Here is a 25,105-nt window from a genome sequence, read left to right on the forward strand (position 1 = left end):
CACTCTCTCGCTGCCTATTGAGGTCACTTGGCTCCTTCAAAGCAGAATTCAACATGTTAAGACAGCCCTGTTCTAAAAGCACTGATGCTCAATCCAGGCATGCAGTCAGCCCACATTTCCCTCATTTGAGCTTCTTCTGTTTCTACATGAGTGGAGAACATATTCATGAATTCGGAGTTCTCCATCTGAGATAAAAGAGACACCCATGACAGTGTGACAGTGCTAAGTGGTGACAGTATTCATGACAAGGCTCCTACTTTGAAGGTGAAGCCTGGAGCTGAAGGCACAAGTCTTATTATAAATGGATGGAGTTTGTTTGGTTTGCTTTGTTTTACCAATATAGCATTGGCACAACCTACATACAGATCTGTGTGCAATATCATGGGAATGAGTGTGGTCTAGATTCCTTCGTGTTAAGAGAAGTGGAGTCTCAGAAATTGAGGGGGCAGATCATGTATCCTAAAGTGGACCATAAAGCAAATTGTTTCAGGAACCATTCCTTTCTGCCGGCATGAGGAAATGTAGCTGTCTCCTAGTGAGGAGGGTCCCATAGTACCCCTGCTTCCATGAACAGAACAGATCCATGCTTCATTATTTCCCTGGGTAAAGTCACAAGAATGCCCTTGGCGGATAGGAATGCTCTGAATTCTGCTTAGGGAGCGGTAAATACACCACAAGAGAAAGTAGAAATAAGGAGAAATCCATCCCTTCAAGAATGGGAACTCTGGAGATCTGAGCAGAGACAGTAAGTGGAAATGCCTGCTGTAGAGCTTGGACTAGCTTCTGCTGTGAACTCGTAATTTGGTTGCCCTGGTGGACAAATCACTTAACTTCTCTGGCATGTGAACCACGGGGCCCTATCAGGAACGAATTCTGTCTCGTTAGACCTATGATGTTCTGTCCATCCGTAACTCATGCTTGTACCTGCTGTCTGAGTAGGATTTGTGCTAGGACCCATAGCGGCTACAGACATCCAGGACAGATCCCAGTCCAAAGAGGAAACTGACCTGGGTTCAGGATCTACCCTTCTGCCATATACACACTGCCTGGGGAGCCAGCTCAAAGCGGCACTTTGCTCAACCCACTTCCTATTTATTTGCAATTTCAGTTCTGCCCCAGGTTGAGGAGTTGAACGTCCCCAAGATAAAGCTAAACACAATGCCTTGGAGACTCCCATCGTGCAGTGTTCACTCTTTTAGCCTCTTTTTCCAGAGCCCAGGAAATGTAACACTGTTTGGAACAATCACACTTCAGTGCCTGCAATATTACTCAAGGTAGAGGTTCTAGGCATCTTGAGATCTGGCTGTTAGGAAGTTCAGAAGTGAGAGGACAGGAAAGGGGCAAGGGGCTGGAGGGAATGGAGATAGCGGGGGGGGGGGGCTTTTTAACTGAGTGTGAATAAATGGCTGCTGCTATCTGGATGTGGGCAAAGGCTCTCCCGACGGAGATAAGCCAGGCTGACAAGGGAAAGGAAATGATTGAAGACTCAGGAACTGTTTCAGAATGCAGTTATCCATCTTCCATCTGTTAGGCCTGGGACACAGTGGGTAAGGCAAAAATGGTCCCTGCCCCGTGAACTCACAGATTAGTGACGGGCAAAGAATGGTCAGCGCTTTGGAAGACAAGTGGGGATGGACATGATCACTGGGGACATGGATGTACTAAAGATGCCAGTGGTCAGCGATGACCCAGGAAAAGGCTGCGAAGGTTTGAGGAACCAGAGAGAGGCCCTGGAGATAGCGGAGATCTATAAAGGGTTGGCTCACCAGGATCTTGTTAGCAGTGGTGCTGAGGTTATGTTTCTTGTTGCTATCAAATACCTGGCTCCATTCGAGAGGATATTGACCATCATGGCCAGGAAGTGCTGGTGGCAAGTACCTTCTCTCCTTGTATTCGGACCAGAGCCCCAGCCCAGGAATGGAAGGTGCTGTCCACATCTAAGGCTGGCCTTTCCACTTCAATTAACTTACCTAGGGAACCCTTTACAGACTGGTCCAAGGGTCTACTGCTTAGGTGAGTTTAGATCCTACCAACCTGATGATGAAGATTAACCATCACCAGCAGTGTGGACTTTGGGTTTTATTCTGTATTCCATATAGGGAACTGAAGCAGGATTTAAAGCCACAGAAGAGTCACATTGTGGTTTACAGGTTTTTTTTTTAAAGGCCACTGTTTCTGCAATGCAAATAGACTATTGTGTATCACTGCCTAAGAAATCAACATACCAAAAAAAAAAAAAAGAAGAAGAAAAGAAATCAACATACAGTCATTTAAAAGAACACACAGCATTAACTCACAATTTCCACTCGTCAGGAATCCAAGCCCAGCTTTGCTGTGTCCTCCAAAGGATGGGTGTGCCATGAAGAATGTCTCCCCACAAGCCATGTCTCTTTTTTGCACGAGCATCTAAAGCTGATGAGGCTGAGTCATCTTGGACAAGTTAGGCTAACTCTCTGTAACCTTAGTTTGCCTGTCTATAAAGTGGAAATCAAAATACTGAAAGATTATAGCCAGGTGTAAACAGTCTAATGTCAGGGGACAAGAAGATCACCTTAAACTTACATTTAGTTCTGTACGGATTGATGCATTAGGGACTTGCGTGTTGAGCAGAACACCCACGAGGAAACACACAGAGAGCTTGCCCTCTGTGTGCTAAGCTGTCTCGTGTGTGATCGTAGTTGATGCTTTCCTCCTAGGAAGGAATGTCCACATGGGAAGGTGGCTTGCTGATGGGGAGTGTGTTGAGTTGAGAGAAGGGCATTGGAGAATGCAGCTGGAAAGGGCAGCCTGTCTGAGCTCCTCTCAAGCCATGGCCTCATGGCCCAGGTGAGAGGCCTGTACAGTGTTCCTCCTTGAGTGATCCCTGAAGTCCGGCTGTATCCTTAGATGGGGTGTGATTCAGCTGCTTGCGTTTTCCAGGTCTAAGGATGTCCAGGTTTCCTGGTGCTGCCATAGACTCCTCTCCTAGCCTTTGTTGGTCAAGGTTTATACTTCTTGATTCCAATGCCCTCACAAAGTGACTAGGTCTCAGCTTGGAATGTGATGGATGAATTTGTGGGACACTTCGATTTTACATATTGTATGTACACAATTGTATGAGTAAGACAGTTTCACAGAGGAGGAAACTGAGGCCTGGAAGACTGCCAACCTAAGGATGGACGCAGAGTCCACTCTTGGGCTCCAGGTCCTTAGAATACCCAATCTCATATTCTTCACTCACACACAGATTTTTTTTTTTAATTGGAGCCAGGGTCTCATATAATAGCCTAGTTACCAATGTTGACCTGGGATTTACTATATATAACCCAGGCTGGCATCGAACTTACAGCAGTCTTCCTGCCTTAGCCTCTTGAGTGCCACCACACTCAGCTTCAAAAGGTCCTTTTTTATGGAATGTTTCTGTCTGTCAGACCCACCTACATTTTAAAGCTTTATGTATAATTCAAACTCACACCAAAAGAGGGGTTTCAAAGTCAAACAAAAGTCTTGCTTCTCCCTATCATAGTGAAACCTCTGTCGAAACAAGCCCTGGGTACTTGTACTCAGCGGCCCTCTCCAACCGGGCTTTTCATCATAACTCCTGCCTTGAGCCTTGAACTTCACTCTTCACCAGTGCACACAACCCTCCCCCATCTCATCATTTGCAATGCACGGCCCTTTTTGAGATCCCCAAAGGGCTGGCTGCACAGGCACTCTTGTCTTAGCTGAGATCGCCTCTAATGCTCCGTGTCCGGCTGGTCTCACTCAACTCCCCTGCGGCGGAGTCCTCCTAAGCTGCGCCACAAGCTAGTGTCCCAGAGCCTGGTGTGCAGGCAGACGATCAGCTGGAGGCAAGCACCCAAGCGCACCCTGAAGGAGTCGGGCTGAAGGGACCATCAAGCAGCTGTCTCCACCCGCCCTCCTCCCTCGCCGCCCCCCCCCCGCACCGGTGACGCGCCAGCCCCCGCGTGCGCGCCTCCCCACCGCCCTCTCCGCTACCGCGCTCGCTCCGCGGTCTGCCACCCGCGCGTCCTCTGGCCCCGCAACTTCACCCGGCGCGGCGGCAGCTGGTGCGACGCCCGAGCACTGGAGCCAGGACTGTTACCCTTGGACCTTTCCCTGTTGGCTGGGAGGAACGAGCACCGGTTGTCCGCGGAGCCGGAGGTGCACGGCAGCGAGGGGCGGTGCGTGGGTGCCGAAGTGGTACATGCCACCCGGTACTAAGCGTCTCCGGGCACTAGGAGCGTTCTCGGCAGGTAGGTGCATGCGCCTCTTAAAGACATTCTCTGCGGCTGATTTTGGTTTCCACCGGCATGAGGTGGGTGTATGGAGGAGTGTCCTGGGCTTGAATGAGCCTGGCATATTAAGAAGAACCCTTGGGTGTCCGGGCTTCCTAGGTCCTGGCGAATCCGGGGAGCCTGATGTGGGCTGGGACGAGAAGGGAAGTTATTAAGGGAGAGGGGCCGTGCACTTAGCGCAGGCAGACCCAAAGGATGTCCCGCACTGTGGAAGGACCGATTGAGAAGGCTAGAGAAGCCTGTGGCACTACCTAAGGTAGGGGCTTGTCAGGGACAGGGAATCCCGCGGGTGGGGTCGTGGGTGAACCCTGGCTACCGAAAGACTTCCGGGCACCCAGCAGCGATGGGTGATCCAGCTCAGAGGAAGGATCGCAATTTCCAAGGGCTTCGTGTGCCTCCAGACTGAGCAATTGAGCTTGGCTGGGACCCAGCTGTTCCAAATTGGCCACGTGAAACCGGTGAGAATGGGGAAGAGGGCAAGCCAGAAGAAATGTGTTGTTTTTGATGCCAACCTGTGTTTGGAAAGACTGGGCTACGGGGTCACACTTGGGGGACACTCCAGCCCTAGCAGGTGTCTGTGATATTGAACGTGCGCGCGGAGGCGCGGGGGGGGGGCGGGGGGGGCGGTTTCTGTAATTCTCCCTCAGGCTATTTATTACCTCATAGCTCCCTCCCACAGTTTCCTGGATAGGGATGCAGACCCCTCGCTGTAGAAGAGGGCAGGCGTTGGAATTCGCTAAGCAGAGCCATTCAGGTGTGAGAATGACAGGACTGTGGACATTCAGGTGTGAGAATGACAGGACTGTGGACAGTCACAGCTCCTGAGTGAGAAAACAAGACAAAATCCTAGAGAAGCTGGTGGTGTTTTTTGTGGAGGTGGGACAGAGTGGGATCCACAGCCCATGGGCTCTGGTCTGGGGGGGACACCTATATGTTGCATGAGTGACTGTGAAGAAATGTCAACACTTCAGCTGGGGGAACAATGTGATTGTCTTTAAAGCACAAGCGCGCACGAGCACACACACACACACACACACACACACACACACAAGCTGCCTTTCCTCTCAGCTCCCCTTGCAAATATGAGCACCCGCCCATTGTTTCCTGACACAGTCATTTCTTCCTTCTTCTGTTTTGTCGTTTTTGATGATTGGTTGGTTGGTTTTGTTTTGTTTTGTTTTGTTTTGTTTTGGGAGAGCTTTCTGGGTCAGGTTTGCCTCGCTCCACCTTCCCACCATCACCCAGTATTCCTACTAGCCTACTTCTCTTAGAGCAGGCTCTGAGAGTCCCATTCATAAGGTTTAGCTCCACTAGAGCCTTCTATCTGCTGTTACAGCAAGAGAGGTCAGGGCACAACTCCTGCAAAGAACCAGCACCCTCCATCCAATCTCCAGCAGTTACCGTAAGTAGGCACCCTCGCTTTGTGGCAATTTTTAGGGCAGCAAGGGGGGTGTCTACCCAGTCCAACCTCCAACAACATCAGAGCTCCTGCTGACGTCCCAAGAGTGGAGATCCAGCCACAAGGTGGCCTTTGCCCTAGAAGTTAATGCGTTTGCCTGTCTAAAAGCTGACTGCACCCAACCATCTGAAAAAGAACATTGGAGAATCTGTTTAGTCAAAACATAGCATATTGTTGCTTTTCCAAAAGCCCCCTGATGTGTGTTGTTGCTCTCTTCCTCTGACACTCTGATGTGAGATGTTTTCACTAGGAATATTTTGTCCTCAATATAAATATAGAGACTGCCAAACTCGAGAGAGGGGAGGCTGTTAGCCCGGCCAGAGGACTTGCCTGGAAGCCTGATTACCAAAATGCAGGTTCTCTGACTCCTTTCCTTTTGTTGATTACAAAATAGAGCTATTTCCAGCAGAGAAGGGACTTGTCCCCTTTCAGGAGTGAATGTCCCAAGGAGGAGGTTTTTATGCCTATTGTTTGGATCTGGGGAACTACACCTATATAAGTGTCCAGGCTTTGGAATGGGGTCATGACAGGAGTGCTGACTAAATCTTCTTTCACTAACAAGAAACTATCCCCACCAGGATAGACCCTAGGACTCAGCTACATTATCAACCACATGCCTTCTTCTAAACGAACCCAACCACTTCTGTTATTCTTTGTCCCTCCCTCCCTTCCTGCCCCTCCCCCATTCTGTGTGAATGTGTGTGTGTGTGTGTGTGAGTGTGTGTGAGTATGTGTGTGTGGGGGGGGTGCGCGCATGCGCGCTTGTGAGCTCCTGTGTGTGTGTGTGTGTGTGTGTGTGTGTGTGTGTGTGTTCAGGTGTCTTCTTCTGTCAGTCCTCATCTTATTATTTAAGACAGTCTCACTGAACCTGGAGCTTATCAATTCAGCAAGATTAAGTGGCTCTAGGGATTAAGAGAGCAAGATTAAAAGAGCTCTAGGGATTTCCCAGTCCCTGCTTTCTTGGCCCCAAGATTACAGGTATGCACTGCCATGTCCAGCTTTTTACGTGGGTACTGGGCATCAAATTGAGGTCCCCATGCTTGTGTGACAAGTACTTTACTGAATGAGCCATCTCCCCAGTCCCTCTTGTTACGTTTTGAGCTCATTTTATTACACCCCACTTCTGTTAAGAGGACTCAAACAGAGAAGGGTAGCTATAGAGAGTAGACAATATCCCCTTCAGATTTCATAGTTAATGATCAGAGCTTTCTTACAAGGGTCCTCCGGGGTTAAAGAGTTTACAAACAAGTGCTTTATTCTAACATCAGTGCATTCAAGGGCTGGAAAAAATTAAAATGCAGTTTTATTTTTATTCTGAAAAGAATCAACAAGTCTGAAACCAGCCTCTTGCTTTCCTTGAGAGGAAGTAGGAGTGGAAGTGAAAGTCATTTAATCTGCACAATGGGTGATCCCCGGGCAATGGCAGACTTGGCTTTCCATCTGGGCTTCCCTTGCCTGGTTCTGAGCAGGAGCTTCATGCTTGCAAACAGATCTTTTACCAGGGCTAGCCTCATCTACCAAGAGAAGCTCCTGGATGGTGAGGGGTGGGGGTGCACTGCTTGTGTTTGAGGCCATTCAACCAGAAAAGAATACCAACTGAAATCAGACAATGGGGCGAGGGAGTTGGGTGGGGGTGTGGGGAGGAGCTACAGATAGGCAAGTGATTGGCTCCACAAAGGCAGACCTCAGTGTGGAATGGTGTCTTCCATCAGTCCTCATGTAAACAACCCATAGTGGGACTGTTGGGAAGATGTGTTCAGAAAGGGGCAAGGATTATGAAACTGTACCTCTATGTCCCAGCAGAGCCCCGCTGTGAGCCTCATTCCTCTAAGCTGTCATATTGTATTCAGTTTCTCCAGGCAGCATCCCTCCTGAGAAAACCTCACTGTAACAGGCATGGGAGCCTTCTCAGGCACTCCATGGAACAGTCCATTCCATATCTTGCATGAGCTAATTCAGAAATACCCACGTTTTTTGGTCCTCCTTTAGCGCCTCCCCTCTGAAGCCACAGGCTTCCTCTCTGGGCTAACGGTCCAGGTCTCTGTTTGGTTGATTTGGTCAAGTAAGCTTATCCCTTACTTACTTAGATTGGAAACATTCCCTGGAAATAATAGGTGTTTTTCTGAGTGTGGCGGCTATCTAGTCAGGATTTGTTAGTCATGGGTCCTCGAGGGGTTTCCTTAGAAGGAGGAAAGACTGCCTCGAAGAGAGGAAGCTAGTCCAGCTTATTTTATTGTTCTTTGTTTATAAGATACTGATGGGGAGACACTGAATGTTTTTATGTTCATTACACTAATGAAAAAAGAAATTGGAATTTTTTTTCATAGTGAAAGAAAATGAGATGCAGTATTTTTATGTTGTCTTCCGTAAGACCAACTTGAGCTTCTAGCCAGAGCAAGAAGCAAGCCTTAAACAAAGGGAATTGTTTAATCTCATTATTTTAAAATGGCATACAGATTTTACACTATTCTAAAATACATATAAAAAATTGATTACCAATCACTTTTAATTCTGACGTGGATTTTTAATGTCCATTGTTAGGTAATGTGGGTAATATTACTTTTTCTTTTCCTCCTGCTTACGCATGTGTCCCCTGAGCAAGTTCTTGGGATTTTTGCCAGAGTTGGATTTCTCCTTCATAGTAAAAACATAAAATATGAATTATAACTTCCAGGAAGTTCAATCCAGCAGAGAAGAAGGAAGAGGCAACTGGATGACTACATAGCCTGTGTGTTAGTCAGTTCTTTGTCATAATAGCAAAATGCCTGATGCAGGGTGCTTAGGAAGTAAGGAGACACTTATGTATCTAGCTCACTGTTTGGATAGTGGCCTGGTGAGAGCCACCTCTTGACTGCATCACCTCCTAGCAGGTAACTATTAAATGAGCAAGTATGAAGCAAACAATGACATCTTAAACCAGGGACAGGGAGAGACTAGAATCCCACACCCCCTTCCATACTCTCTGTATGCTCCCAATTCACCTGGGGATCAGTTCCACCCCTTTCCAATACTTCCATTGTGCAACTCTTGGAAGACATGGGAGCCACACTCAAAGCACAGCCCTGCATTTACACATGCCGTCGTAAGATCATTGTTGATACCAAACACACCCCTTCACTCAGAAGCATTTGGGGTTTGGACAGTACGAGGATGATCACCCCAGGCAAAGAGCTAAGGTAGGTCAGAGAGCGCTACACCTTTTAGGAGAGGTGAGTGGAAGGGGAAAGAGAAACTACCAGATGAAAAGACTAGTGGGCTCCCAGGCTCCTGAGGGCTCAGAGGGGCTAAACAGCCTCTTCCTTCTTCCTGGGGCCCCTGTGGTTTGTGCCTAGCCAAGAGAAGACATCGACTCCTGATCAACAACTTGTGAACCAGAATTTAAGAGCAGGAACCTAAAAGAAGATAGTGAAGATCAGGACATAGAGAGGACAAGCCTGGCCCGGAAGGTCACCTGTGAAGGTCACCTAAGAACAGTAGTGAAATAAGCTGTTGCTAATGATAGTCACGTCAGAGAAAGATTGGCCATGGCCACACTACAAAGCACCTTACATATACACAAACAGTGTCTTTTAACAGTTTCTTGTGTTTGTGCTTCCTTTTGGGCTTAGTGTTACTGGCTTTCCCTTGAAGCCCTGGAAGAGCTCTCTTCCTTCACAAGCTGATTGTTCTGAAAGGAATCTAAGAAACAATGAGTACATTCTCTTCAGCTTGTCTGTGCAGTGCTTCATTCACCCTTCAGGGAGGGCAAGGGCAGAAGGAGACAGAGCATTGGGGATCGATACACAGTCCAGGACAGATTCCTGGATCTAGACCAACTCCCAAGAGATTATTCCTCACATGACATTTAATTTCGTTGCTCTTTGCAACACATCAAGTTCAAGAATAACCTTGACCTTAACTGTTTCCCTTCCAACCCTGGGGGCCCTGCTGACCGACAGGCTCAAGGCTGATCCTTGAAGGGCAGAACGGCACCAGTACTATTAGTTCAGAAGGCAGCATTGGCCTTGTGGATATGACCCATGTTCTTCATTGGCTGAAATGGAACTTAAACTTGTCTTAGTGAGGCTGCATTCTTGGGAACAACTGGGGCTTGGAAAAGAAAAAGAGAGGTGGATCTCAGGTGACAGACAGCACTCAGGGGAATCCAGCATTCACCAGGCTTCAGTTGTAGAGTGGAGAATCTGATCAGCAGAAAGGACAAGTCAAGATGGCTTGCAAAATTATGTGCTACACTGAAGAGGGCTAAGCAAGCACACACAGCGTAAACCTCATTTGTAATTGAACTATGAATGTCCCTACTGTCTGATTTGGTATCCAGAAGCTGCCTGATGATCTGAGAAGCTATTGGCATGGCCAGGAAACAAAACAACTACCAGGAAGCTACTGCAGGAAAAACCAGATACTTAGTATGGTGGCTCGTCCTCTCAAGAAGTCCATGCCAAATCTCTGAGAGCTAAAATTCCAATTTCCTTTATGACAAAGGAGACTTTGCCCATATGATTATGTCAAGGATTTAGCAATATCCTAGATTACCTACCACCTGGGCCGAGTCTAGTACATTTCATCCTTAAAAGCAAAGGAAACAAATGGCTCTCCAAAAGGACCGGCAGAGCCAAAGAAAGTTATCACCTTTGAAATTGAGGGACAGAGACCCAGGAGAAGGAATGTTGGAATCTAGAAGAGATTAGGAAACAGGTTTTCCTATATAGGCTCCAGAAGGAAACATAGGCTTGCGAGTTTCCAGATTTGAATCTAGTAAGACCTATTTCAGATCTCAGTCTGCTAGAGCTATAAGCTCATAAGTGTATGCTGGTGTTTGATACCACTAGCTTTATGGTCATTCATTACAACGGCCATAGAAAAGCAACACTTTCACCCTCCCACTCACAGCTGCCTTTAGAGCTCAGGAGAGTCTGGGGGAGGCTCCTCCTCCTTGGGGGTGGGACGGATCTAGCTGTAGAGATTCTGGCAAATGGTATTTCAATACAGGGAAGCACCCTAAAGGCTGGGGGCAGTAGTCAATGTGACATTGAATGCCAAGAGAGCATAACCCCTGCAGCTGCCACAGGAAGTCGTGAGGCTTTCAAGGACCACAGGTGGATGTGTCCAACACCCTCACGGTCCTTCTGTGAGGGGTGGTAGCATTTGGCAGAACAGAAATGGATGCCTGAGTTTTTAGATAGTTTAACAAATGTTGCTATGTCATGAAGATACAACAGGGAGAGGGGAGGAAGGAGGCTTCGAATAGCTGCCTACTTCAGCTCGGTAGTAGTTATTGTCCAGAGAGTGAGCACATTGCACAAAAAGCATCATTATTAGAGCCAAGTGCTGACTTACTGCAGCTCTACCCTGAGCCACACAGCGCAATGTTGCCCTCAGCATTATCTCCTTTCCCATGTGATCTTCCTACAAGGGAGACTCTGATCCCCCTCTGATGGAGAGATGAAGGTCTGTGTCCGTTCCTTCAAAATTGCAACATTCCTGATCAATAGAGAATACGGCCTTTGGGTGTCAGTTGTTGTTACTGTTGTTATCATCGTCGCCATTGTCATCATCATCATTGTTGCTGTGTGATATTTCACTGAGCATCCCAGGGTAGCCTAGAACTTGTTCAGGGCTCTGAACTCACAATTATCCTGCCACACGCCAGATGGAAAAACAGGAATATACTGTTAGGCCTAGTTTAAGCATATATCTTCAGGTTGGAGAGATGGCTCAGTGGTTAGGAGCACTATCTGCTCTTCCAGAGGTCATAAGTTCAATTCCCAGCAACCACATGGTGGCTCATAAACATCTGTAATTGGATCTGATGCCCTTTTCTGGTGTGTCAGTGGCAGAATGCTCATATAACATTAAATAAATAAATTTTTTTTAAAGGATATATCTTCTAAGCCCAGGTCACAAAATGCAATTTTATTTGTTTGCTTCTTGACAGAGTGTCTTACTTACTATATAACCCAGGCTGGCCTTGAGCTTACAATGTAGCCTAGTGGCCTAAAATTTGTGGCAGCCCTCTTATTCCAGTTTCCTGAGTGTTGGCATTACAAATGGCACCACACTTCTCCCTGAGAGGTTATTTAGCTTCCACTCTTGTCGGCTGGAGCAAAGCTCTTGAAGCTGGGATCCAGCATTGTAAGTGTCTCAGCTGAGACCACTATGATGTGAGGAAACCCAAGCTAGCTGACCACAAAGACAGACCCGAGACTTTGAGAAAAGAGAATGGGTCACTGTCATCTGTTGGCAACACTGGTTCCTGACGTTTCACCACCTACTGCCCTCTGACTGGTAGGAGACATGGATCCAAAGCTGTCTGAAGTTTGTGACTCATTGTGGTTGTTGCAGGCCACTGTATGTATGGAATGATGGATCACCTAACAATAAGTAACCCACTTGGTTCTAACAAATGTAGAATGAAGTCAGTGAAGAGCAAGTTTTGTTGTCCTCGAGTGTCTTTACTGAGGTAGATAACAAGTCAGTGGTCCATTGTAGAAACCAGCCCAGATCTGACTCCCATCTCTTCCTCCAGTTAATTTTGGCTAAGAAACTGAACCCTACCACCATCACCCCATTCCCCCATCTCTTTCTCTTGGCATAAGATATTACTCTGAAGTCCAGCTGGTCTCAAATCCACATTAATCATCCTTCCTCAGCCTCCAAAGTTCTGAGATTACTGGTCTGAGCAAGGATGCTGGACTTCCGTTCCATGAAAGATGGAAGAAGTGTCAGGAACTGCTCCTATTCAGACTCCCATGACGTTCCAAGGGAAAAAAGAAAGTTTGTCCCTTGTATCACGTCATTTTGATCCTTGCCCTAAAATAGGACAGCAATGACACGTGGTGTTCTTTCCTTTGAGGGTCACTTTCTTTTTTGGGATCTTCGGTGTGTGTTTCTCCATGGCGAGATGTTTTCCAGATGTTTCCTTATTTATTTATTCATTTATTTATTTACTTACTTACTTTTTTTGCTTTCTGCTGCAAAAATGTCTCTTCCCTGCTAATGGAAGAAAATAGTCCTAGAAGAACTTAAGGGCAGTATCAAGCTGTTTCCCTAAGTGTGAACATAGTCGTCAGACTGGGGACTAAGTGAAAGATGGAGCAAGGGGGACAACAGTCCCTCCTGCAGGACACTGACTGACCTCACTCCCTAGTGATCTACCTGGAGAGAATAAGTAAGACTAAACCATGAATGCAAATTTTCATTTAAAGAATATTTTATGTATTAAGTTATGTGTGTGTGTTGGAGGGTACATTAATGAGCATTGGAGAGGTGGAAGATGCCCCTGGAGCTGGCAGCACAGGCTGTTGTGAGCCACCCCAGGTGGTGCTGGGATCCTCTGTTCTTCCGCAAGAGCAGTGTGCACTTCCAACTGCTGTGTCATCTCTCTAGTACCCATGTAAGTTCCTAGATACAAAAGAAGAAGGGGAAAAAGCCATTCAAGTTGCAGAGGTGGTAGGATTGCATCAGATCTGACGTTCAGCTTGGACTATGTAGCAAAACCTTGTCTTAAAATACACTATGCCCCATCCCAAAGAAAGAAAGATGGGGAGGGAAAAGGGGGAAGACACAAGAAGAAAAAAAGAGAAAAAGGAGCAATAAATACAAATCTTGAGTGACAACTTTGTGAATATATATATCGTGTTGAATGTTGACATAAATCTTCCATTGTTGAAACAGCCAATCTAAATTTAAAAAACTAATCTATAGTACCAATAATAATATAGCTCTTGTTCAAAAGCATTTCTGATGCCGCACATATGTGTAACTCACCAAGTTTTTGTGATAACCTGTAAGAATTAATTGCACCATCTCATAGATGATAAAATTGTGGCACAAAACCATTAAAATGCAGGAGGCCCAGCTTTAAATCTAGGCCAGGTGGGATCCAAGTCCAGGCGATGGCAATGAATATAAATACACAGAGACTCCAAAAGCAGAGCTACAGTTCCCACAGCAACTAGCAGTCAGCAGCAAGCTGAGAAAGCCAGAGTTCTCCCACATAACTCAACTGGGTTGTGGCTGCCGGGTCTTTTGGCTTGGCAAGTAAAATCTCAGACCGTCCATGTGGGCTGAGGTTTTCTGCTGATAGCGAGACAATTAACAGGGCTCTTCGAGAGTCTATAGCAACCACGGGAGAGGCATTTTCACATTATCTAGGGGAATGGATCATCATTCCAGCCAAGGGCCTGCCAAGGTACACCCATTGGGGTGAAATGGACACTTTCTCTGTTGCATCGTTGGCAGTATACATCCTGACAAACAATGCCATATTGGTAGAACTGGCTGTCAAATAACCAGCGCAGAGCAAGAGAGGGCAATGGAGAGAAAAAAACAAAACAAAAGGAATCAGTGCTTCAATGAGGAGGTTTTTTTATCAGCTCCATGTCCACACATAAAATATCCCTTGATCAATCTCATCTTAATTACTGAATGTAGGAAAACAAGACCATTGCTAATTGATGTGGCTTTAATTTATGCATCAGAGAATTATACAGGATAATTACCTGCAGTTGAAGAAAAATGAATACTGTCAAATCTGGCTAATACATGCGCAATTCACCCTTCTGCGTCTTTATCTGAAAAGATTTAAAGTGGTAACCAACCTAAATGATATGCATAATGGCACTGGCTTGCAAGCAGAAGTATTTTCGGGTGTATACCCTTTGATTTGCATCACAAATAGAGTTCTCAGATTGAGACTGATGAGATTTGAATATTATTTCTAGAACAATAGCTGTGATTCACCAATTTAATGTGTATTTGATCTGTTCCAGAAGTTCCCATTTTCCAACTCAGTGAAAGAGAAGTTGTCTTCATAGCCCCATGTCAGCCCAGGCGTGATTTCTCTTCTGAGGATAACTTGGTGGGGTTGATGATGGTCTCCCTAATCAAGATTCATGGGAGAGTTCCAGTTTCCATCAGTAACTGCTTCCCACGTTGTCCCAGAACCTCCACAAAGCAGTGGCTTCCAAAAATCTGAAACTCAAACAAGCAGCTGGAAAGAATTATGGGTCCACAAAAGAACACCAATGGACATTTCCTGATGACTTGAGTCAGGCTGACAAAGCCTCTGGGAACTCTCTCACTGTGTCGAGGGGAGACTAAGGCTTGGATAAAGTTGACTTAAAAATCGGGTTACACCTGTCATCACAGCACTTAGTAGAAGAAGGGGGTTGGCTGTGAATTTGAAGCCAGCCCACTCTGTCTTACAAGTTCCTGGCCAGCTAGAATAAATAACAAAAACCCTCTAGGCTGCAGAGGTAGCTTGGTATAGAACCCTTGTCTGGGACTGCTCTGATCACCAGCGCAAAGGTCTTGCCGTATTCATGCCATATTCATATTCCATATTGTCATATTCATGCCATATTGGTAGCAGTGGCAGACTTTGTTCTAAGCTTTCTTACAGCCAGGCAAAAAAGGCAACATAGCAAGTTATTACTTAAGTTGTTGTGATCAGAAATGTATATGTGTGTGTGTGTATATATATATATGCATATACCTTTGTGTGTGTGTGTGTACATGTACACATGTACACACGTACACATATATGTATACATATACATGCATGTATGTATATAAGCTGGCCAGGAATATATACAGACAGGGCTGGCCTCAATTGTGATGGCAGGTGTGTATCCCTAGTTTTTAAGTCAACTTTATTTAAGCCTTAGTCTTCTCTCAATATGAGAGAGCTTGTATATATGTTATGGTATAGGATATATATATGTGATATATATATTAGTTAATATATATTTTATCTAATAACATATATATTAGTTCCTTGGAGGGCAAACCTTTCAAAGTGAGGAATTATGAAGAGGTGTCTTAATGAGGGAAATGAATGGAACCAAAGCACCACACAAGGCTCAAAGACAACAGCCCTGTGCTCGTTGATCTTCACTCCTGTTTCCTTATCTCTCCTTGAAGCTCTTCCCAAGGCCTAAAAATGGCAAGGGAAAGAAATACTTAAAAAAAAGAAAAGAAAAAGAAATGTCTATATTTGGTTATCAATTGCTTCTTTCTGGGAAAAGCAATATAATTTAATCTAGGCCAAAATTATACACCATAATAAGATCTTGTTTTCAGCAAATATTAGCAAGAGGTGTTAAAGATGGTTGACCCTAGCCCTACAGTCCTTCATAGAGAACCCAACCTGGACGTGGGGCCACAGCTGCTCAATGGTCTCATGACTGGGCCAGAATTCGTCATTTGACACTTTAATGTTCTGAGAAGACTAAAGTGATTAGCAAAACTGAGAAGTGTCAAAGCACACAATTTTCATTGCTAGGCAAGGTCCTTTGTCTCTGCAGCCTTGACTTTGGTGACTGTGTGGATGTGAACAGCAGGCCTTAGTTTATATGAGCATCTATTTGGTGGAACTTTCCACTTGGCAGGCCTGATGCCTTTTAATCCTCAGAAATTAAGATGCAAATGTTACACTCAACATCTTACAGAAGAGGAGGCCAAGTAAGGGGCACTTGTCCAAAGAGGACTCATAGCAATAGGGTGACTGCAAAGTGATGCCTCACATGCTATGTGTGTGTTCTTAACCTTGCAGAGCCGTCTACTTCCTTGTTTGTGCTCCTTACCTCTCTTGACCTGCTATTAAGGACATTGGCTGGGGCCGTCTCTAAGTCTGTGTAAGGCAAGGCCTCTCTCTTCCTGAGAGCTGTGGTTAGTCTGGAGAGAGGTACTGGACTCATGTGGAAGGCCAAGCTGCCTTTGCACACTCTCAGACTAACACTTTGCTTCAGTGCTTTGTGCTGACTCTGGAAGTGCTAAGGAAAGTGAAGTGGGTAGATACTTGCCCTTTCCTGCTGTGAATATTAATTGTGTCACCCTGTAATCCCCTCTCCGACACCCCTCCTCCAGAGCTACTCTGGAGAATGGCAGAAGTGGGGGGGGGGGGTTGAAGTGACTGGCTGCGTCCAGCCACCTGTTCAAGTGGTGGCCTCTTCTCTCTTGGCCCCAAATACCCAAGTCTGAACAGTTGGAGGGCATCTGCTCTCTAAGCTGGAACACCCGCACTGCTGACTCTCGAAAACAATAGGCCCAGCCTGCCAAACAATGTATTTTTGGTACAGAGAAAAATCCTGTCCCTCCTAGGGATCAAAATACATTCTTACTCGAATGTGTGTCATTTTTTTTTTTTTTTAAAGAAAGTTGCCTGGTTCACATTCTGAATTCTACTCCTCCCATTTGACTGTCATCAAGGCCTACATTTCAATGCCCTCAGTACTTCTGATTCCAAAGTCTGGGTTGAGCTTTCAGAAGCATGCAAGATGAATGTGCCTGAGTGTGGTTCACTGAAGACCTGACAAATGGCGCCTGGGAACAGGGACTCTGAAAGCTTCCCCACCCACAGTCCCTCTTTGCCAGAGGAAGATTTATGCATTCTCAAGCATCTAGATATACAAAATAAGAATAGAGATCAGACATTCGCTGATAACAAGTCATAAAGAAATTAATTTTAAAACAACTCCTTTAAGGGCTGGAGAAGTAACTCAGTGGTTAAGAGCACAAAGTGTTCTTGCAAAGGCCCTTACTTCTTGGCACCCACATCTGGCTGCTCACAACCACCTGTAACTCCAGCTCCAGCAGATCCAACACTGGCCTCTAAGGGCACATGCCTTGTGTGTATATACCACATCCATGACACATACAAGGATATATAATTAAAAATACTAAGACAATAAATCTTGAAAAAAAAAGTTCCTTCATATGCATGTAATTTTTGCCATTTCTTGGTGAAAAACTTGCATGCACAGAAACTGGCTAAGTTTATTTATTCGCAGAAGGAGTTTAACATTGGCAGAATATTTGATTCTGTAAAACAGAGAGTCTTCAGTGATTCTGAGCTGACCAAAATTCTGATTTTATAATCATTAGTGCTGAGAATGCAACTTTAAATACTTACATAATACGGAAGGGCAGAAGTATTCTTAGCGCCATTTCAGAAATTGCTAGAATCCTAGTAAAGACTTGCAAATAAACACTTGTTAAGCATCTTGAGTGAAGTTGGAATCAGATGACCAGTCACTATTAAGCACCCAGAGGTCAAATGTGACTCTGCTTACTGTAGCCTGTGTGCATGAAGAAAACCTAAGCCCTAGGAAGAGGTTTTTCAAATCTTATGCCGGAGTCCCAGTCCAGATCACCTAAGTTGGACAATCAGGGAATGAGTCTTAAACTACAACATTTTAAAAAAGAATCTCCCCAGGAAATCCTAATTGCAGGCAGTCTGAAGAATGCTCTTTTGGCTCTTGTGTTTGCTGGTGACATCAAGGGACAGTGGCTAAGATATAGGGGCCTTATTTTAGTGCAGGAAAATCCAGTAATTCAGTTCCTAAGAATGCATCTGACTTTCTGGATTTAACACAAGAGATAAGATGCAGGGCATTGCCCCTTGAGCAGTAGAGACTGCCTGATCATTTTTGCTGAATCTACAATGTTGTCATCACCATACCGGGGCCATCCATACCTAATAGGCAACCTCATGGTGGGGAATGGTTGAAGAATAAAAGAGTAAAGTCTATGGGAGCCGTATGAGACCCGCCTAGTCTTCTCCAACCATCAAAGCAATGGCTTAGTAGAGACTGATGAAGTTTATAGGCTGACAGCCCTATGGTTCAGGTTGGCAGAGAGTCTCCTTAAGGATCAGGAAAATAAAACTCAGCATGGTGGCACACACCTGTAATCCCAGCTCTCCAGAGGTGGAGACAGGAAGGTCAGGAGGTCAAGGTCATCTTTGGTTATGTAGGAAATTCAAAGCCAGCTTGGACTACAGAAGACCCTTTCTGGGTCAGGGATGCGGGAGAGAAGAAACAACGAAACCATGAAATCTGTAGTAGGATTTGTACATCTCAGCTAAGGGACAGTGGACATGAAGGGTGGCAGGATGGGCTTATTCTGGTTTTAGTTTTGCCATCCATCTTATTAGAACAGTTGCCTGAAGACCAGTTTTCATATGTGTAAAGGAATGCTAATAACTGACACTCCCAATTCACATGCTGCTATGATGCCTAAGTACTTGGGAACATGCAGTCTATACTCATGAGCTATGGTGAAGAACTAGGCTCACTGATGAGACCCTTTCCTGATATGTGAGATATGAGCAGCCTTGTAGCCACCAAGACAGAATCCATCTTTCTGTTGATTTTGATACCTGCTGGGCTATCTGCTCCTAAAAGTATTTGGTTCCAGGTGTTTTACAAATTCAATACAGTGGAGAATGCCTCTGTCAGGTAGTATCAATGAGTTCCCTACACAGAAACATCATTTCATTTTTGCAGGGCTGATGTTATCTAGCCTAATATTGCCAGCCTGCTCAAAACATGTGTGTTTCTGCAAGTTCTGTCAACATGAGACTTCTGTGTTCTCTTAGCCGTGACTAAAGTCCTAGAAAGCTCCCACATGCTTCTGGAGGGCCAGAACAGAGTCAGGGGCTCCCTAAAGGCCGCTCCCATTCTTCTGTTGGTCTCTTCCAAGTCCAAGAGCCATGGTCCCAAGCTTGGGCTTTCTATGTTTATACAGATGTCCACCCACGTGGAGTGGAAAGTTACATGGATATGGAAATCATTAAAGCCAGCTAATTTTACCACCCGTGTGGCTTCTTGTTTTCTTTGAAGTTGTATAGGGTTGATCCATCAATTTAAAAGGCCAAACCAATTCTCCTTCCTCTCCTAGAGAAAATAGACAAATTCCTCCTCTCTGTGGACTCATCTTCACCTGCTTCACATCTGGGGGTGCAGGTTTTCATGTGTTACTATTATCTTTGGTCCCCCGCAGGGTTCACTGTGCCCTGATGAGCTCATAAGGACTGTAAAGGTTTTGTAGAGGAGACATAGCTTAGGTGGGGGGTTCCTGAGAAGTGACACCAAGTCAGACCTCTGCCCCCCCCCACACACACACACATTGGAGAATGCAAATGATTAAATAAATAAAATTAATTATTCAAACATGCATATACATAGGATGCATAAGGCAAATCCCTAAATATCCATCATCCAGTTGTAAAAATTGTCCAAGATTTTCTATATTTACTTGATAGATCATTTTAGTTTTCGTAACTGCAGAAGCCAAACCAGACCTCATGTCATTTCCCTGGTACACACTTCAGTGTGCATTTTGAAACTATGGTTGTTTTTTTCTTGGATAATTCCAATGTCATTTCATACCAATGAAATAAGTAAACTTTCCCGCCTATTGTTTAATATCTAAACTATATTAAATGCTCAAGCATCTCAGAAATGACTCCTCATTAGCTTGTCATGATGAGAAGAAGGGACAAGCATTGCAGAGTGAGGGCTGAGTTCCCAAACAGCAAAAGCAGTCCTTCACATGGCCTGATGTGGTCCAGAGGGCTGAGAGCATGCCTTGATGGTGGCATGGGTGTAGGAGAGACCAGCACCTGAAGACAGTGACAGGGAGGTAGCCAAGCTACACACCAGGGCTTCCAGAACACTTAGGAAAAGCCATCCTCAATTTCTTACTCCATAAAAATAGATGTGGCTCCCATCTAGGTAAATTGGCTGAAGACAACAACCGGGCAAGGCAGGCATCCCAGTGCTTGAGAGTCTGAGACAGGAGGATCACAGCATGTTCCAAACCACTCTGCCTCCTCTGTCTCTCTGTCTGTCTCTGTCTCTGTCTCTGTCTCTCTCTCTCTCTCTCCTCTCTCTCTGTGTGTGTGTGTGTGTGTGTGTGTGTGTGTGTGTGTGTGTGTCTCTCTGTGTGTGTGTGTGTGTGTGTGTGTGTGTGTGTGTGTGTGTGTGTGTGTGTATGAGAAGCAGGGAAGAAAGCAGCTTATGCTTGCCCAGGTGTCAGCCTGATATAACTGACTAGGAGTTCCATAGGCTCACAAAACACAATGTGACAAGGCCTTCTGAGCTCAACGTGCAAGAAATATGGCTTCCACGTGTGCACTAGTTATGCTCTCGTATCTTCTTTTGTCTCTGGTGCTGGGGATTTTCCCTGTGTCGTTAAATCCAGTGCTGGGTTCCTTCTTTACACTGCACTGTTCTCAAAGCTTAAGAAAGAGATGGGTTTCTGCCTTGTTACTGTTTTACAGCTTCATATCCTTTGAACAAGGTATAGGATACTAAGAAATCATTGGAAACCTCACTGTCCAGTGGGAAGGCACATTATTCTGCTGTGGGTCATCCGTGCTCGGGCACATAGCTGTTCTGCATTTCGATGATAAACAATTTGGCTTTGGCAGCCAAGAATAACTGTGCAGATGTTCTGCACCCGGCCACTTCTTGGTATGCAGCAGCAAGGACCAGCAGAAACCACCCCAATTATAGCAGATTAATGTGCTAAAATTACCACAAAGAGAGCATGCGTATGAGCCTCTGGAAAGCCACTTTGAACCTGCTGGCATATGATGGGACATACACACCACACTCCTGCCTCAGACTAACTAGTTGGGCATAGATGCACATACCTTTAATCCCAGCTCTCAGAAGGCAGATCAGTAGATCTCTGTGAGTTCAAGGCCAACCTGGCCTACATAATGAGTTCCATGGTGAACTACATAGTGAGACCCTGTCTCCAAGAGAAAAAAAAAAAAGACTAATTCTGAAGCCAGGTTTTTCTGCAATTAAGCAGTTTGTTGGCATTAAAATGCTGCTTTTGAAGTGTTGTCATAACAACAAGAGTAAAATGATGGGTTAACCTCAGTTTGAAAGGAATGGCTTTCGAGTACTGTTACAGCCTAGCTGAGACGTAGGCATTATCAGTTCTTATTACCATGCCCACAGTTGTGACTGTGTTTACATCACAGATGCCCCGGTCCATCCTCTGTCAACTCAGTACCTCACAGATGCCTTGTAACACTGACTCCAAGGGACCCGATGTCCTCTGCAGACTTTTATGGGCACCTACAAATGTGTGAATATACATTCACACACATAAATCATACAATAAATCTCCAGAAAAAAAAGGACAATAATGAGGTTGCAAGGGGGACCTGTTGTAGGGTGGCTGGTGCATTTGGGGAGAGGAGGTATGTACAATCGTAATACATTTGTATACATATGTAAAATTCTCTAAGAATAAATATATAACATAACATATGAAAAAAAAATATGGCCACAGAAAAATTAGTGGGTCCTGCAAAAAAAATCTATCAGTTTGATTTTATACACCTACTCTAAGAAGATTTTAATAACCTATCCATTCTCTAACATGAATGCAGCATATAGCTTTATGTATAAGAACCCAGACTCATTTTCTACCTGACTCTTGTCCTATTAAAGAATGCCGGTGTTTGTCAAGCCTACAGTATGCAAAAGCAATCCCTAGCACACTGCTGGGCATGGTCTCCCAGAACCCAACAGCTGTTTCTACCTAATGACTCAAAGATGGAGCTCAGTTCTGTTGAGAACAATAAAACACAGGCATTCGTTTAAAAAAAAAAAAGTGACAATTTTAGAAAAGCCAAATAGGATGGAAGAGAACCTGTCAGTATCATTTTGAGGTTGTTATAAAGAAACCACGACTAGGGGAGTGGCCAGGCCCTAGGGATGATCAGTCTGAATTCAGAGTCTCTGGGAGGAGCTCACTTTCTTCTACACCACAGTGATGTTTTTTCAATCTGATGATCAAAAAGGGGAGGGGGCATGGTGGGTGTGTTTTTCTCTCAGCAGGATCAGCCAAGCTGTCTCCAAAACCATGTTCCCAAGACACATTCCCCTTTTGAAACTCACAGTTAAAAAAAAAAAAAGGTGGAGGGAGGAGGGGGGGGCAAAATTACTTATTATTACAAACAGCCTGAGCCTCCTTTAAGCGCAAAACGCTCTTGCCTTCTAACCCACTTTGATGTGTAGTGTGTGCTCTGAAGTCCTGTGAGTGTTCTAGGCTTTGCATTTTAAAATGAGTAATGCCAACATTAGTCAAAATCAACCCAACCCCTCTAGAGATTTAAGTGGGTTTTGTGTCCTGAATCATTTCTCGTCTAATTATCCTGAGGCCAGCTGCTACTCCCTGCATTTATTTAATCCACCAGAACGGAAGAAGGAGCAGAATTGTCATTTTCCCCAGGGCTGAAGCACGGCCAATTATCTAGAAGTTCGTACAATTGACTAGCCCGATGAATAGATGAGCTGTTAACATTTCTTCTTTACTCTTCACATGACTCAGGCAGACACTTAAAATAGCATCCACATACTGTACTGTGCTGTCACCTTTGGGGAGGGGACTTAGGAGAGAGACTGGGGGCAGCACAGTACTTCCTCACTGTGTGTTTTCTCAGCTATCAAATGATTAAGGCTTATAATTCACATGCTCCATTTGATTGATGAAACTCAAGTGTGTCTTCAAACTGCAATTCTAGGTAATGGGAAAGAACATCATTGCCCCACACTAGGCTATGCTTTTCTCCTTGAAGCAACCTTGATAACTTAGGACAAGAAAGAGTAGGGCTTACAGAAGTAAACTGGGTGGAATGCTTCAACCTGGCCCCAAAGCCAAGCTTTTGTTTGTCTGTGGATTTCTGATTTATTTCTTGGGTCTTGCCCTGTACTGACTATCTTAGAAGCCTTAAAAGACCGCTGGTAAACCTCAAAAAAGATGGGGCTTGGTTAAAGACATAAGACATTTGGAAAAATAATGATGAAGGGAATCCCTAAAGAGGCTAAGTTATGGCTGGGCTACCCAGAAAATGCTTCCAGAAACAGCTGAGCCAGGCATGACGGCACATGCTTTTAATTCCTGCATTTGGAATCTGAAACAGGACTGTAGATTCAGGACCAGCCCAGGGTACACACTGAGACACTGTCTCAAAAAAAAAAAAAAAATTAATAGAAAAACAAGCAAGCAAACAAACAAAAAACAGTTGCTTCTTTCTTAAGATGATAATAGTAGATTATAGCCCACTGAAAACAAAGATCCATGAGTTCATATTAACAATAAACTGATTAATGATTATAAGCAGTAGTAGGAAAAGCCCCTTCTTACATACCAAAGAATGATAGGATTCAAAGATGGCCATGATGCCACCATCATGGTTATAACTGACTGGGACAATAGTCAGAAAATGGCTTACCAGTTCAGCTGGGCTGACTGGAGAGTGAGCCCCAAGAATTCACCTGCCTCTGTTTCCTCAGCACTTTGATTATTAAAGTATATACCAAGTACCTCAAGCCAAGTATGTACCTCAAGCACTTTACCAACTGTGTTATCTCTCCACCTTTCTCTGTATTTCTAAACGAAAGCCTTCCCCTCTGTGTGGGGAAAAGAGCCAAGCAGTCTTGAGATTGACTTCAAGATTGAAGGAAGTTTCAGTCTCAGTTGAAATGCTTGCATTAAAATGGAGACTACTGGCTAACAAGATGGATCAGATGGATACTTGCTACAAAGCCTAATGACTTGAGTTAGATTCCCAGGGCCCACATGGTAGGAGAGAGTCTACTCTTACAAGTTGGCCTAAGACTTTCTCATACATGTACCATGGAAAGTACATACATAGGAGTGCACACGCACACACACGAATGGATATATTGATGAATGAATGAATGAATGAATGAATGAGAAAAATAAATAATGAAATGAAGAATTGCTTTCTCTGTTTCACAAAGACAGACTCCATAGCTGCTCGTTACACTTGCTTAAGAGGCCTATGGGACCTACCTTGGTCCCTCCATCTGCTTGCTAAGGAGTGAGATTATAGGAAGTCATTTATAGATTTTTTTCCATCCATTTGTATCACTTATCTTAGTTGGAGTTGGTTATCTGCTTGACAATGTTGACATTTGAGAAACAATTATCAACACTGCCTTGGTTTACTTTAGAGCATCAATACTTTAAAGAAGTAGGCAATGGGAGCTGGAGAGATGGTTGCTCTTCCAGATGACCCAAGGTCTCCCAGAAGCCACAAGCAGCTCACAACCATCTGTAATTCCAATTACAGGGGATTCAAAGCCCCCTTCTGTCCTCCACAGGCATATGCACAGACCCACATTTAGGCAAAACACCCAAACACATAATAAAAATAAAATAAATCTAAAAATGTAGGCAAGGACTTAAATACATCTCCTTTTTCTAAAAGATTAGTCAACTCTGTAATAGGTGCCTTGTAGATGTATAATAAGCAGATACCTATTTTTAGGATTCATTTCACATAATCATTTAGCATAGCAGGCTATTTACATTGGGCTCACATGCTCATTGAGACAACTGAATTATACTTCTGCTCTTGACCAAGATGTGGAGGAACATAAACAGAAGGGCACACTGTTAGGGAAGGAGGGACCTGTCAGGCATGGAGAAATGACTCAGAGATCAGTGGGCCCAGTGCTGCCTGGGACTTGGCCTTACTACAAGGATCAATTTACTAGGGTTATTCTGTACTCAGAGGGGGGCATCCAGCCAT

The 25,105-nt window shown here is 44.8% G+C and overlaps 1 protein-coding gene across 8 annotated transcripts in view; it reads left to right on the forward strand.

The window, feature by feature from the left end:
- The window catches only part of Ripor2 (RHO family interacting cell polarization regulator 2), a 224,789-nt gene that overhangs the window by 127,094 nt on the left and 72,590 nt on the right, over window positions 1-25,105 (forward strand). For 2 of the 8 annotated variants that reach the window (XM_021180184.1, XM_021180187.1), the window contains exon 1: window positions 3,952-4,235. The exons of 5 other annotated variants lie outside the window; for them this stretch is intronic. In XM_021180184.1, the coding sequence (XP_021035843.1) occupies window positions 4,187-4,235 (49 nt within the window). In that variant the 5' untranslated portion in view covers window positions 3,952-4,186. Of the gene's footprint in view, window positions 1-3,951; window positions 4,236-4,397; window positions 4,534-25,105 lie in introns of those variants that run through there. One more of the 8 variants, XM_029468440.1, reaches the window with a different exon arrangement.

This window comes from Mus caroli, chromosome 13, assembly GCF_900094665.2.
Source record: "Mus caroli chromosome 13, CAROLI_EIJ_v1.1, whole genome shotgun sequence".
Classification (NCBI taxonomy): Eukaryota; Metazoa; Chordata; class Mammalia; order Rodentia; family Muridae; genus Mus; species Mus caroli.